The 15,565-nt window shown below is 35.1% G+C and overlaps 1 protein-coding gene across 2 annotated transcripts; it reads right to left on the reverse strand.

Moving 5' to 3' along the window:
- Window positions 1–317: 317 nt before the first annotated feature.
- On the reverse strand, window positions 318–11,915 carry LOC102628786 (chromatin-remodeling ATPase INO80). Of its 2 annotated transcripts, XM_025102608.2 has the most exons (23): window positions 11,579–11,915; window positions 11,259–11,346; window positions 10,656–11,025; window positions 10,129–10,558; window positions 9,810–10,010; window positions 9,596–9,706; window positions 8,574–9,004; window positions 8,358–8,466; window positions 8,169–8,249; window positions 7,911–8,083; window positions 7,227–7,352; window positions 6,489–6,650; window positions 6,346–6,403; window positions 5,419–5,649; window positions 5,110–5,256; window positions 3,867–4,427; window positions 3,514–3,771; window positions 3,207–3,314; window positions 2,711–2,805; window positions 2,391–2,547; window positions 1,773–1,970; window positions 1,408–1,563; window positions 318–1,019 (listed from the first exon to the last, which is right to left on the reverse strand). In XM_025102608.2, exons 1-23 carry the CDS (start codon window positions 11,639–11,641, stop codon window positions 759–761), a joined length of 4,575 nt encoding a protein of 1,524 aa, XP_024958376.2. In that variant the 5' UTR covers window positions 11,642–11,915; the 3' UTR covers window positions 318–758. The 2 variants fall into 2 exon arrangements, with proteins under 2 accessions (XP_024958376.2, XP_024958377.2); XM_025102609.2 differs by lacking the exon at window positions 11,259–11,346.
- Between the last annotated feature and the right edge of the window lie 3,650 nt (window positions 11,916–15,565).

The raw sequence follows: 15,565 nt of genomic DNA on the forward strand, positions 1-15,565 counted from the left end.
ATTATTAATTTATTAAGGATTTACTGCATTAGAAATGCGGATTCGTGGAGATCATGGTGAGAGTTGGTTACTTGAATCTGTAATTTAGGTTATTGAATTATCAGTAGCCTTTACTCAATTGTAATCCATAAACACGAACCTACGTAGAATTTGAGACATTAATAAACTGTTCAAAACTGAATTATCTCCCAGCCAAAAGCCCTAAATGCAAAATACAATGTGATCTCCATTTTTTATTAATCTTTGATCCACAATTCTGAGTGGAGATTAAAAAGTCAGCCAGTCAACACTCCAGGACAAACTCAGGAGAGAGAATAGAATGCTATAAACTGATCTGCTCACTATATTTCCTCAGCAAGATTCCTCAACCCCACAGCAACTTCTAGTCTGTGGGTGGGGGCAGCATTACAAGATCTTACAGATCTATATACAATCTCATACATCAAAACGAGGGAGTAACAATACTGCCTATGTATGCATACCTCAATCATCGTATGTGATCCTGGAATAATCTAGAAGCAATATTTTAAAGATAAATGATATATTTACATATTAATATATACACTCTGCTTTACTTACTCCCTCAATTATGCTCCAGCTGTAAAAAATTAGCTCTTCTGCTTTTGTCGCTCAATAAGGTGACCTTGCAATGCAAATCCAATAAGTCCCTGTAGCTTTCATCAATCAGGACACCCCCCCCAAAAAAAAATCTCCGAGTAATATCAGGTTAGTGTGTTTCTACTCTGCTGCTCCCATGTTCAACCACCCAAACCAAACTCGTTCATAGGTTGATACTGGGTCTGCTCTGACATTGTGGAGGGTGTGGCAGTAAATGCAGGTTCTAGATTTTCATTTATGCTCTTCTTTGGCCTCTTTACCCTCTTAGGTCTCTGCGATTGTGGATCAGCCGCTTGAAGAGGATCATCCAATTCATAGTCCATTACTGTTGATGCAGGTTCGTTTGTCTTTTGAGTACTCCGTGCCTTTGGAGTAGTTTGCTTGCCAGAAGCAGCTTTCCTCTGGACAGACAAATTTTTTATTTAGGATAGACGAAAAACAAAATAAGCAGCAAGCCTTATCCCTATTCACTAAATTCAATCACACGATAAATTACTCAGGATACTGAAGAATTTTCTGATTTAAATATTTTCACTAGATTATTACACCTCTAATAAATTTCTCATTTGTCTCTGGCTATAATGCTGATTGAGCTGGAAGCTATATAAATTCTGGCGGCTTTAATTAATATTAGCAGTATTCCAATCTAAGAGTTGACATTGAAATTCAACAAGCATTTGCTGGCGATAGACAACTAAGAGCTTAGAAGTGCATTCCATAAACCATTTTCTGTCTAGATCAAAACTGTCTTTATCATGGTACAAGTTTGAAAATTGAAAACCTCCGTACCTTTTTGTTACTGGATGATGCTTTTTCTAGATCTGGAGATGGCTCCTGTCCAGGAACCTGAGCTTCAACATTTGTCAAATCTTCCAAAGACGCATCACCTTCAGCATCTAATCGTATGGCCTTTGTTGGCTGTTTTCTCTTTGGTTTATCCTTAACCTGGAAGGAGGAAATGTATCAATAAGATTTAATCACAATTTAACATTTCTTTTTGTTTCTTTTTTCCACCCTTTATATTTCCCATTTGTCCTCCTTTCCTTTGACAGAAGAAGGTAGAGAGAGAGAACAGGAAAGGGTTATCCCAACAGAGGAAAAACCAGCTAAGTTCAACAAATTGCAGACAGATAATTAAAGATCGAAAAGCTGACCTGTACAGGAAGTTCTCTTAATTTCTGCTCCAATTGGGCATCATCCAGAAGCAAGGACACAACATCCTCAGGAGCCAAGATATCTCCCTGGACATGGCCACCTGTCATGACAAGCTGCTGCACAGTATTCTTCTGGCTAGCTCTTTGAAGAATCTTCTCTTCAACTGTCTCTTTACAAATAAGGCGGTAGACAGTAACCTACACCAAAACATATCCGCTTGAAAATATTTAACCCAAAATCCAATTTTTTTAAAAAATGATCCGCTAATGACTAATAAGCCAAGACCTAAAATTGAATCACACGATAACGGGGATTGAAAGGCTTTCAGAACAGGAGAGGACTACATATTTTTGTGTAACCCATGGGCCATTATTTGAAGGTGGACCAAAAAGATTGAAAAAAAAAAAAGTGACTTTGTCTTTATTGCCTATTACACAAATAAAAGACCAAACTAAGCATGCCCACAAACCCACACACACGGAAGATGCCTTATATGCAAAGATTCTCCTCATAAGCAAGAACATAATTGGCTGTCTTTCGACATTCATCAATCAATTTGCATGCCATTACCAATCATGGAAAAAATAAATAAATGACAGTTTCAGCCAGGAACTAACATCCTTTGTCTGACCCAACCGGTGAGCTCTGTCCATTGCCTGTAAATCCAATGTTGGATTCCAATCACTTTCATAAAAAATGACAGTGTCCGCAGCTGTCAAGTTAATCCCCAGTCCACCAGCTCTCGTACTCAGCAAGAAAACAAAAATATCACTCCTGCAACCGGGGAAAATAAGGATTGTTATTAAGGGGAAAGAAGGATTGTTATTAACTCTCAAGAAATCATCACATCACTTTCTATTAAAAAGAAAAAGAATGAAGCAAAATTGTTTAATTGAAGCTCCTCAAAATAACTATTGCATATAAATGAAATCCTTACCTATGCTGGAAATCTCGGACCATGTCTCGCCGGTCCATGATAGTGGAGGATCCATCAAGTCTGAGATACCTGTATTTCCTATAGTTCATATAATCCTAGAAATGTAAACAAGAGAGTTAGCACTACAACATGCTTTCTCAATAGGAGCTCCAAACATAAGAATACTCTAATTGACCACATCAGAGAATGAAGCAAACTCAAATGACAGTTCAATCACTGGATTAATTTGGCAGGGTCATAGAAATTTCTTAACCCACCATTCCCAAGAAGCTAATCAGGTAATTTAGCATTTAGGTTAATGACAGATTTAAAATGTCCCCAAGGCATTAAGCTTAGTTACTTTGATTTCAACAGCAGAGCAAAAGGTCAGGAGATCCAATCCAACTCGCACTAACCTTGAAGAGATAATTTAATTTGTGTATGTGCATGAATTAGAAAATGAAAAGATTGAAAATTGAAAAATCCATTAAGTTCATTGTGTTAAAATTATAAATACCTCAAGAATGTTGAGCATTTTTGTCATTTGAGCAAACAAGAGAACACGATGATTTTCCGCTCGCAAGCGTTTCAATAATATATCAAGAGTTTGAAGCTTCCCAGAGTCCTACATAGAAGTATGTAAACACCAAATGTAATGTCACATAGCAAGATAAGCGTCTTGCAGATGTGGAGGAAGAGCAAGAAAAGAAATGGAAAAAAAAAATACATATATATATATATGTAGAGAGAGAGTAACTTTCGCATGATCTCTTATTATATATATATATATATATATATATAGATGATAGAAGAAACATTCTTACAGTGAGCAACTTTGCAGGGTCAAAGCTTTGCATGGGTGGACAAGATCCAAATATCTGATACGTTAATTGAAGAGCTGGTTTTGCAACGGGCAACTCAGAATCAATTTCTTGAATTAATTGATGAGGACCACCTGGCTTTCTGGGACCAATATTTTCAGAGGTGCGAGCAAAACCAATCAACAACCTCTTCAACCAGGGATCATGTTGTTCTTCCGTCATTCTGTAAGTAAAATTTCTATCCGAGCATTGGACATTTATCTATCATGGAAAAGATTATAATGGTAAATAAAATTACTAAACATTAAACTGCCAAGATAACAAAATATGAGTAGATGACATCTACGAAAACATACTGGGGGAGCTTGAGCTTGTGGGATGAATGTGTAAGTTGCATTAAGAAGTTTAATGTTTGATAGAAGCCTCTCCTGATGAGATACAACTAAATCTTCACATGGATCATACCCAGGACCAATTGTGAATTTCCTTCTAAGCAAATTAGTCTCCGATCTTGATGGAATCAATAGCAATCGTGTGACAGCTCTTACTTTTCCCCTATCCGGATAATTTTCATTCAGTTCGCCATCCATGGCTTCCATGAAAACATCTAAGATACCATCCAAAAATTGGCGGTCCCATCTCAACATAGCGAATAATAATCTCTCCATAAAAGAACCTTTTGCCAGAAATGCAACCTCTGCTGGGGACAAATCCATCAAATGAGTAAAACCAAATGTCTCACTTTTGACAGGTGATGCATCTGAGCCACTTGCAAGTGAAAATATAGATTGATAAACATTTTCTGCACTGAATATATTGAATCGTTTCTGAAACAATTCTCTGGAGATTCCATGCCCCACAGCTGAACAGAGTATCTCGGAACTTTGAAGAATCTCTTGATGGACTATTTTTGGAATCTGGAGGAAAAAATAAATAAATCTTTGGAATAAACAACCAACAGGAGTTTCGCAAATATTTACTATCATCAATATTTGATAAGGAATAAGATAATGTCTCTTTAAAGATAAAACTTCCGAAGATTTGCATAAATAGGTGGAGCATAAGGGATGGCAATGGGGCAGGGTGGGAGAAAGGAAGCCTTTCCCATTCCCTGCCCCATTATTTATATCCCATGCCTGAGTAGATTTGGTGGGGTAGGGTTTGGGAATGCCCATCTGGGGAAAGAATCATCAATCCCCCAGCCCATTCCCCAAAAGCACAACCCACTAGTGGCAGCCCCATGAGGGATTTGCCATTAATCAAGCAAAGAAAAAGCACCTAAGAAGCAGAAAAATTATCTAACAACCTCCCAATTCTCTTGACTAAAAAGGACAACCACCTTAAACACAATCAATACCGATGACCAAAAAGAAAAAGCAGTTGCCCAATTAATGGAACTAGGAATAAACCACAACTCAAAATCTAATCCTAAACATGAGCATCTCTTCCTCTCCACCAACCAACCCCCCACACACACAAACACAGAGACAATTACACAAAACAGAGGGGAAAAAATCAGATACAGCCCATGCATCAGCTAGTAAAGCATGCATAAAACAAGAGCAATTCCAGACAGACAGCAGGTGGAACCAGAAGTACCTTGTATTCTATAGGATTCCGAACCCCGGAAAAAGATATATCCTCTAACTCCCCGAATGGTGGAGGTAGAAGAGAATTTGGAATTTCTCCGAAATAGAGATACGAGCTTCCCTCATTTCTTTCGAACAACTCTGGATGGTTACATACCTGCCATTACAAACAGACGTCAATAAGTGCAACAAGCATTGAACCCATTCAAATCACAGATTTGATTAAAAACGTTATATGAATAAGTTAGTAGTGATGAAACCAATTATTTGAGTTAATGAAGCATAGAACAATAAAAGCCCAACAGAATTGACAAGTTACCTTTCTCAGCTGAATGACAATATTCATTAAATTCAGGATTTTTTTCTCATTAAGGTGGCCACGACTGTTGTCAAACAACCCAGCCAAAGATATCTTGTTCTTAATAGCTTGATAAAATGCCTGCTGTCGGGAACTTAACTTGCAGTGTACCATAACCTCAGTTTTTGTAGTCAGCTCAGAAATAACATCTTTCTTAACTCGTCTCAGCATAAAGGGTTTCAAAATTGCATGCTGTCAAAGACAGGGAAAAGATCAGTGACCACAAATTCATGTCCAAAACACCATCGTCAAATCCTAAAGATGGGGACAGGAAGAGCAGGACACCTTTACCAGCTAAAGAGACTATATTATTATATTGAAGAGGAGAAGGTGGCTTTCTTAATAAGCATAGATTTGCTAGAAAGAACCAGATGACGCAACCAACATACTTGAAGGTTGAAGATGCTATCAGATAATTTAGTGTAGCAGAGACCAAAATGATAAATAATAAATAAGTTGGGGAATTTCATTGACCTCACTTAAGGTAAAAATACATCCGAAATCTACATTGAGATATTGAATACCATCTTAAACTTTCCCTAAAACGCTGCAAAAACCTACCATGAGATTCATAAAGTTATCTGAAACCTCCCCAGCATAGAAGGTTTCTACCAACTCTTCAAAGCAACAAAATTCACCATATGGCACATTGATATGTTGGCATAGAAGACAAACTGATCAGAAACAGACCACGTATCACGTCATCTTTCCTTAACTGATTTTTCTTTTCTTTCTTCTTTTACAATACCCATTATATTTACCAAACATACACTCAATGCAGTAACAAAATTTCTTTAAAGCATCATATAACATGCATAACAAAATAAAAGCTGAACCAAAAGTTAAGTACTCAAGGTTGCGAAGAAACTACCATGAATGTGTACTCACCAATCTGTTAAGCTGGTGTTCATTTAAAGTACCCCCATGCTCCGCATGGCTCTCAATACTGATGAAAGATCATGAATAACAAAAATGTTAGTTTTCCTGTCAAATTTGTTCAAAGTGATCAGACATGAATGAGAAATATGTACCCTTTAGAGAACCACTCATTAAATTGTTCATGGCTGTCAAATAATGTTGGCATGATGAAATGCAAAAGGGCCCACAACTCTGCCATGTTGTTCTGGATAGGTGTACCGGTCAGAAGCAAGCGGTTCCGACAATTAAAACTAAGCAGAGTCTTCCACCTTATACTGTCCAATCAAAATTCAACCAGGTGTAAATGAGAATAAAAGAAATGGAAAGAACTAAAATATATGCAACACAGGATACAGAAAAAATTATCAATTACAAAGCATCCAACAGATACTACATATGAACATTGTATGCATAGTGTTTATTGAAAAAGAGTGTGTGTGTGTGTGTGTGTGTGAAGAATCTACTAACAATCACTTCTGACACAGTGAAAGCTTGATGAAAGTGGAAGATCAAAAAATATAATAATAAATTAGTAATTGAATAAAATAAAAATGAGAAAAAAATAAAAGCAGAAAGATGCTGCAAAAGTGACCAACCAGGTAAAGTAGCAAAACATCTAAATAAACATTTACAAGCTGGGACTCCCCAAGAAGCAACCAACTTTCCATTATTTATTTATTTATTTATTTTTAATTTATAGCAATGTTTCATTAAACCAACTTTCTAGAACATGTTCAGTAAATAAAATTCAATTTTGTGTACCAGCTCACTCAACAAAAGAAATGAAAATCATCTTGCGCAAAAATCTCATAACTCTAGCCACTAAATAAGCCTAAAGAGAAAAGGAGTACCTGTTAGAACTTTTGATGGCCTGAGCTTCATCTAAAACCATATATTGCCATTTGACACGACGAAAGTACTTCTCATCTGCCACAAGTAGCTGATAGCTGGTAATGAGAATATGAAACCCAGCATCCCTGTAAGAAATGGAAAAAGAACATTGATAATTGCATATGAATCATGGCTATAATTAAATGCTCTGGCAAAAAAATTATATAGAGGAAGACAAAACAGAAACAACAATCTTCTTAACAAGCTGACTTAATAAGTATTGAAACCATTCCGGGATCTAAGTTGAGGAAGTTAATCAATTACCAGAGCATCTGCAAAATTAAGTTTGATTTTGGAATGGGACTAACACAAATTTTCTTACGGTACCAGTATAAAATGATTTTACAATTTACTGGTAAAAAGATGATTCCCTTTCAAAGCCTTCTACAATTCCCCAAAATAAAGAAAATTCCACTGAATGTTTAAGGTAGCAGTAACACTTGCTTAGGTTTAATAAAGTTGCTATGTAAATGGTACGGTCTTACATTCCTCATTCCAACAAATACAAGAGCTGTATTTCAAGCAATATCACTCCCACTACAAGGTGGTCATGTCAGAAGCATAATAGTATTGCACTTTCCAAAGAGGACATTAATGTCATTATCTTTCAGTAAAGTAAAGAACTGTCACTGATAGTATGCTACCTTCTATAAAGACGCTTTGGGTTGATATTTTTCCTAAGTACCATTCTTTCTTGAAGCCCACCCCAATATGGAAGAGTCTTCAAGTCAGGGCAGAAACGACTGATTTCATCGGCCCAATTATTCAACACAGATGCAGGCGCAACAACCAGAAAAGGACCCCATATATTTTTCTCCTGTGTAAGACGAAAAAGCAAGTTACTAGGGGAAAAATATATAGCTATAGAACACATTGATCTTGGACACCAATTAGAATTATACCTCAGCCAAATGAGCCAAGAAAGCCATGGCTTGAATGGTCTTTCCTAGACCCATTTCATCAGCAAGTATACCATTTAAACCCTGAAAGACAACAAGTGACCTTCACTATTAGCAATTATGTACAACCCATGCTCAACAAAGAAAAGAAAAGAAAAAGTAAATAAATAAAACCGTCCAGGACTGTATAACCTGTTCATAGCAATTAACTAGCCACTGGAGGCCCTTTAACTGGTATTCTTTGAGGGAACCTTTAAACAATTCTGGTGTTTGAACTGTTGATGTGACAGGCATGGTCGAGCTGCATAAGTTGGCAAATAAGTTCATTAACCATCCTAAGAAATAAAGTTTGTATACAACTAGTCAGCCGTAAATGGGATAAAGAGGAATAAAATAAAAAAATTTTACGGGTTATGTAGATCTATGTTGCCAGATCCTGCAACTGAGACATCCAGCATAGCAGCCTCAGTGTCAGCAGCTTCACGTAACTTTGAACATTCAGTATCAAAAGTATTGGTTAACATTTTCTGCTTAGAGACAGCATTTTGAGCAGCCTTCAAGGCCTCCTTTTTCAATTCAGCCTCCTCAGGATCCTCTTCCTCACCAGGTTCAAATTCTGAAGAGCTCAACAGCAATTCTTGGTCATTTGGTTTGTCATTGCCCACGGGCAAAACTTCAGACGGCTGTGAACTTGACTTGTTTTGCATAAAATGACTGTAAAGTTCTGTTTGTTGTATGAGAAAATTAAGCCTTTGCTGCTGTCTCTTTGCCTCTCGAAGCTCCTGCTCACGCTTCAAAGCTTCTGCAGCTTCTCTTTCTTCCCTTTTCCTCACTTCTGCCTGCACAGAAAGGGATTCACTATCACACAACAATATAAAACAAGGAGTTCCTGAATCCTCTGCTTACCTATTACCATACCAACATACACTAGTTAAACAATGGTTGTATGTTTAGTCTAATTCTTTTAATCCCTACTTTCCATTCAGATTCTAACATGTAGAATCAAACTCTTTTCAAGAAACTAATCATGGTAAAGAACATGATCTTGATAATTTTGCGACATGAGGATGCATTTCTAAATTACCAGCTGAATACTCTTGGAGGCTAAAGATCTGAATACTTACTAAAAATGAACCCAGGTTATTAACATACAACTATAATAAGATTATGGTCCATCACGCATGCATTAGCAACTACACCAATGACCAGACATGTCCTTTATATGCATATATATATATATATACACCACAACAAATATGGAGAAGCAACAAGAGAAAGAAAGACTAAACAAAAACATGCACACATCCGCAAAGCCCCATGTGACTTCTATTAATTTGAAACCATTGTACTTAACAAACACAATACTAATCTACAAGACAGCCCATTAGGTTTAATGGATAATAAAATTCACAAACAAAACAGAAGGATACCATCTCCTTATCAACTCGCTTCCAAAACAATAGCATGTCTCTAGCCAATTTCCTTGTGCGAATTGCAGCACCCCGCATCAACTTGAGCGACCTACTTACTTTCATTTTCACCTATTAAAAGTCAATTGCCAGTATAACATCAGGATAAGATACCAGAAGAATTATATTTAATAATAAAAATAGATCTGTAACTGCTCCATGGCATTATTCGTGCCTCTCTCTGACAGGTCTCTGCAAATCTCTTGGCATCAATTTGTTGCTTCTTGTGAAAAGTGAAAAAAGTCTTATGATATTTCGGTATATCTTTTCTAACGATGTTGACCCAAACTTTGCCAATTTTCTCCATTTCCTCCTTCTCAATCACCGAAGGGTCTTTCTTTACCTTCACCTTCTTGGGTAAAGCTCGTTCAATTATCTGCAAACAAGGACATGAAATTTAGTTTTAAACAAAGAGAAAACAAAGTTCATCATGTACACAAACAAAAAGACAAACAATAGCTGTCAAATGATTATAATACAAAAGGAACAAATACCTCATATGTCTCTCCTTTTTCCAAAACTTTCACATAGTAAACCTGCAATATACCACCTTCTGACAAAATAGACCGTTGTATGCTTCCCGCCGCCCCCTCTGGGATGGAAGAGTTCCCAGTATCAGACACCTTAAGGCTGAACTTCTGGGGTGAGTTAGAGGCCACCAAGGCCTTCAATCTTGCCTGAAGTGATTCATATTGAGGTCGGGGCTCTCCCATCCCGACTCGACTTCTTGGCCCAAACCTTTTATCATTGGCCATCATTGCTGCTAAGGATCCTAAATCTAAAGTACCCTTCAGATAAAACTCCTCCACTTGAATATCTGAAAAGCTCGGCAAATTCAGAGATGGTGCCAACTTATCGTAACTCAGTGGAATCCTGAATGTGATACCCTCCCCAATATCCAAATAAGCAGGTTCGTACATTACTCTGCAAAGCGTAAATAATGAAAATGTATTTTTATGCACATTAGTCAATCACATCAAAATGAAAAACAAAGGCATAAGTAAATGCATTGGCAACATACTTGGGTGTAAATTCTGTCTCATGATAGTTTGTAGGCCTTCTAGGACTAATATCATTGAGCCAATCAGATGTTGTTTCCATTTCATATAACCCTCCTCGCTGCTCACTCCCCAACTTCCTAGTTTTTGAACTGCCCAAATTAGTCTTTGGAGCAGAAATCCCCACTCGAGGCAGAATTGGAGTCACTGGAGAATCCTTGATCCTCCTCTTGTACTTCTGGATATGTTCTCCAAGCATTGATCGATACCTCTCCTCCGATATGTGTGTCCCATAATATCCATCCTCATCTTCCTCTTCACTGTTGTGAGAACGCTTTTTCGTCTTCACCAAGTCAGACATGGTACCATTACTGTGATTCAGCTTTGCTCCACCTATTTAGTAATCAACAAACATTCATGAGCACAATGTATCAGCACATAAGTTCACAGCTTGGTAACCCAAATTCTCTATCATCATTAAAACTACTAAAACATTTATAATACATACTTCGAGTAAGTTGCTGAAAAGAGTACAATATGGAGAAAAATGTTCAATTTAAGCATAAAACTGATATGCGTCCTCTTAATTTTTAAGTGAATAGAAAAAGGTTTAAAACAATGTGTACCTTGGCTACCTCTGCTCTCATCCTGACTACTATTCGCATAATAATCAAAATCATCATCTTGTTGTGGAAGTTTGAAGTTCATCAAAGACTACAATACAGCCCAAAAAACAAAAGGAAAAAAAAATAACACAACCATATAACAATCCACAATAAAAAATTAAACAGAAAAATCAATTGAACAAAATCGAACATAATTAATTCATCATAAAACCCAACAAAAAAAGACACAAAAAAATTAAAAACCCGAAATTAAAAAAAAATTGTCTTATAAAAAAATGAAGAGAACCCATTAACAAAGAGTAAGAACCCATGCGACAAACCTCAAGATTGAAGAGATTCGAATACGGTAACGAGTCCTTGGATTGATGCCTCCTCTGATCCATCTGAAAAGTAAAACCCAAACCCTAACCTAACCCTAACCCTAACGCTGTGTTTTCGAAAAGCATAAAAGAGAGAGAAAGAGGAACGACCCTAAACCTAGAATAGAAGATACGAGGAGAAAAGGATCATAGTGGAGACAGACGGTGTAGGATGCACCATGCGATGCTAACGTGAGCCGGGTTAGCGTCATTTGTTAACGTGTACTGCTAATTTTTTCCTTTTAATTTTTTTTTCGGATTTTGTTTAATCACAGAGATGGAGAACCTCTTTTTTTTTTTTTTTTTTTTTTTTGGTGTATTTGAACTGAGCAGCACAAAGTTTGGAGACAGTGAGTGGTTTTTGGTAAGGTAAGGTCAGTTGTAGTATATGAGATTCGTGTTTGACCAAACTGAAGGATTTAGACCGTTCACAACTAATAGTGCTTTGACTAGTTTTAAGGGATGATGGATTGATTTGTTAAAAGCCGTTGGATCCAATGACCGGATTTATTGTATTGTAGATTTGTGGGACGTTGACAGGGCGGTTGAAATGAAAAGTATAAGCTGTTTCAACCGTTGATGGAAGACAAGACATGCCATGGTTTTAAAGCAGCTAAGTACGCGTTTGGAAGCTGCACTTAACCCTTGTTTTTAATATATTTTTCTACATTTTATTTGATTTTTTATTTATTTAGTATATAAAAACATAAATTTCATTCGGAAAAAATAATAAAAATGTGCAATAAAAAACTTAGATTCTTTATTTGGTCTAATATAATGGACTGAAATAGTTAAACAATTGTACTGTCAAGAATTCAAACTCAAAATTTGTCTATGTTTGTAATCACGATGGGTATGTGTAACCGTCATTTAATCAATTTCTTGAAAATCTATTATAACCCAAACATGCATTACATGATCTAACTATTAGCTTGCTTTTATTGAATAATTTCAGAACTTCTTTAATTTCATTAAGAGTGGGAATGTGATATCAAATGTAGAAGAGTAAAAAATATATCCTCGCTGCCTCCAATAATATAGAATGATGATGGAGATGCAAACTCTTATATAAATTTTTTTTTTTATAAAAATTGTTGTGCAATAAATTTATTGATTGAATAAAAATACAAAAATAATAAAAATAAATCATGTAAGCCAATAGATAATTAATCTAATCAATTGAATTATGTCACATTAATTTTTACGAAATAAGATTATATAATAGTTTATAACTTTGTTATTACTCAATAAGGTAGCCTGATAACATGTTGAGAAATCAAGAGTTTCCCTCACTTGACTTAAAAAATGTGTAGGTTGCCACTTGACCAAAAGGCCAAGTTGTGAACCACTACCCTCAAAGTTAAGCATGACTATGAGGGTAGTGGTTCGAGTCCCACGAACTCAATCTCCCTCAATTAAGCATGATTGTGTGGAGTTTATTTGTAAGTCTTTCTCCCTTATGAAATGCGAGTAGAGTAGAGACATCCCTCATTTGTGGGAGTTATTTGTCTGGGCATGTACTTAATATAATTTAATGTAATAATGTAAGTTTCATTTATATATCTGATTGTAAATATCAGTGTAATGATCTGTTGTTATAACAGTTGTAAATATATGAGTAATACAATAATATGATGTGTAATCAGTAATCGAAAAACATGTGTAGGTTATATTGGCTTGTATATGTTGTTGTACTATAGGGAACAAATTCTTTAAACTTGTTTAGAAAATTGAATAAATATGACAATTAAAATTATTAAAAGTGTGTGGTAACAATTTATTTAATCTTTTAATATTGCACACACTTGTAAAATGTTCAACGATATTAAGTTTGCCAACAATTTTATTACAAATTATCTCCAAGATATAACAATACCAATATTTGTTGTAATTAACAATACTCAAATGTTCTCAAGACACTCTTTACGGAAACCTCAATAACCGTAAGAAAAATAAAAGAGTGATGGAAAAGCAAACCTTCTTGTATATTATTTCAAAAAGTAATTTTTACATATTATTTGAGAAATAAGTGATTTTTTACATTGATTGTGATGTTTTATTGTAGCTATTTATTCTAAAGAATACATATTTTCATCAAATATTTGAAATAAATCACAGCATTTCATGATCACACAATATAAAAAAAACACAATAATTGAACATGATTCATCTTTAATTGAGCTTTGTTCACCGATGAAGGACAAATCTATTAATCACCAAACCTTTGAAAACCACCATTTCCTTTTCAAGGAGAACTAGCTTGTAGGAAAAATCATTTAGCTTATACCTAAAGTTAATTTTCTAGGAATAAGTCCTAAAGTTGATTTTTTAGGGGGGAAAAAAAGTCTTGAGTGCTGTAGAAGCACAACTCGTTTTTTATTCACTCATTACCATGTGCATACTTTAATTTAGAGCTCACAAATTGGGTCATCGAGTCGTGTTCGTGTTATATAATATTTAGATCGATCTAAACATAACCCATTTAATAATCATATCAAAATATTGAAACTTCAACTCGACATAGAAAATAAACGAGTTACCCAATAACTTGCTTAATATTTATATTAATTTAACAAAATTTATATCAAACATTTGCACACTATTCTAGTTATATATATCAAAATATTACACATTTACACTGTTGAAATTCTAAATCTATATAAAATTTTATAAATGAAACACTATGTATATGTTCATTCTTCTAAAAAGAAAAAATAAAAAGAGAGAATCATCCTTAATATTTGAGTTTTGATGATAAGAACTTACAAATTAATTTAAAATAGAAAATACAATCATGTCTAGGGTAGGTGGGCCAAGAACTTTAACCCAAACCTGACATGGAAAAAATCGCATTAATCCGAACCCAGCCCATTTAATAATTGTGTCAAATTTAATGACGCGTGCCTATTTATTTGTGTCGTGTTCGTGTCAGGTAATTACGTCATGTTAAATTTTGGTATCTCTACTTTAATCAATTATTATAATATTCACCCATCAATTGGACAAGTAGTAGATGGATAAGAAACAACCTTATAAGGATCAAAATCTCTCATTTCTTATTTTTTTCAACATTAATCAATTAGACCCTCAGATATTTCTATCAAGAGTGGAGCTATTAAAACCCCATCTTTTATGTCATTAGCCTACTGAAAGTTAAAAAAAAATTTGTCTAAGTCATTACTTATTAGACAAGGAGTTGGACTATTGACACCCCTTTAAACACTTTTTAAAACCCCTTTTCCATATTTACCCTATTAAAGTTGTATATAGAATATAAAGTTTCTCATGAAAATTTTTAATTCCAAAAATATCCTTAATAGACTTTTTCAATGTTATCCTTTCTCTTTCCATTTCACTTTCATCTTTCTCTTTAGATTTTTCTTCTATGTTCTTCTCACCTTTTATTCCATCAGCCACTACCCTATGATGATTGAACAAATTGAACCTTGTAAATTTAAAACATAGATTAATGGTGAAAAGATTAATTGTATAAAAAGTTTAAGGTTTGGTGACAGTTTAGTTGTCATTATTTGATCACTATATGGTGAAACTAAATGAGTATCAAACTTTGAGATAGGTGAAGTTCTCAAAGATTGTTCATGTACATGAAACCTAATAATGTATTGTTAATTTACACTTTCATAACAAGATGTAACCAGACAACACCTTTACTGATTGAGTAGCTTGCCGTTGCTTAGGTTCGTCACTAGTTAGATATCATATTCGTTGCCTTGCTTATTGAAAGAAGCGTGATTTCCTTTCATGTTCTTGATGGTCTCGTTGTCAAACTAGGTCGTTTATACCATCACTACTTTTGTCACATCTTCAACGGTCCCTATCACAAAAGCTCGTCACTTGCTGATTTTTCTCTTTTCTTTTTTCTTTTTCATGTGCATGTTCAATTATCTTTACTGTTATAAATATAAGAAAAGACAAGAGGAAATATTA

Source organism: Citrus sinensis, chromosome 9 (assembly GCF_022201045.2).
Source record: "Citrus sinensis cultivar Valencia sweet orange chromosome 9, DVS_A1.0, whole genome shotgun sequence".
NCBI lineage: Eukaryota > Viridiplantae > Streptophyta > Magnoliopsida > Sapindales > Rutaceae > Citrus > Citrus sinensis.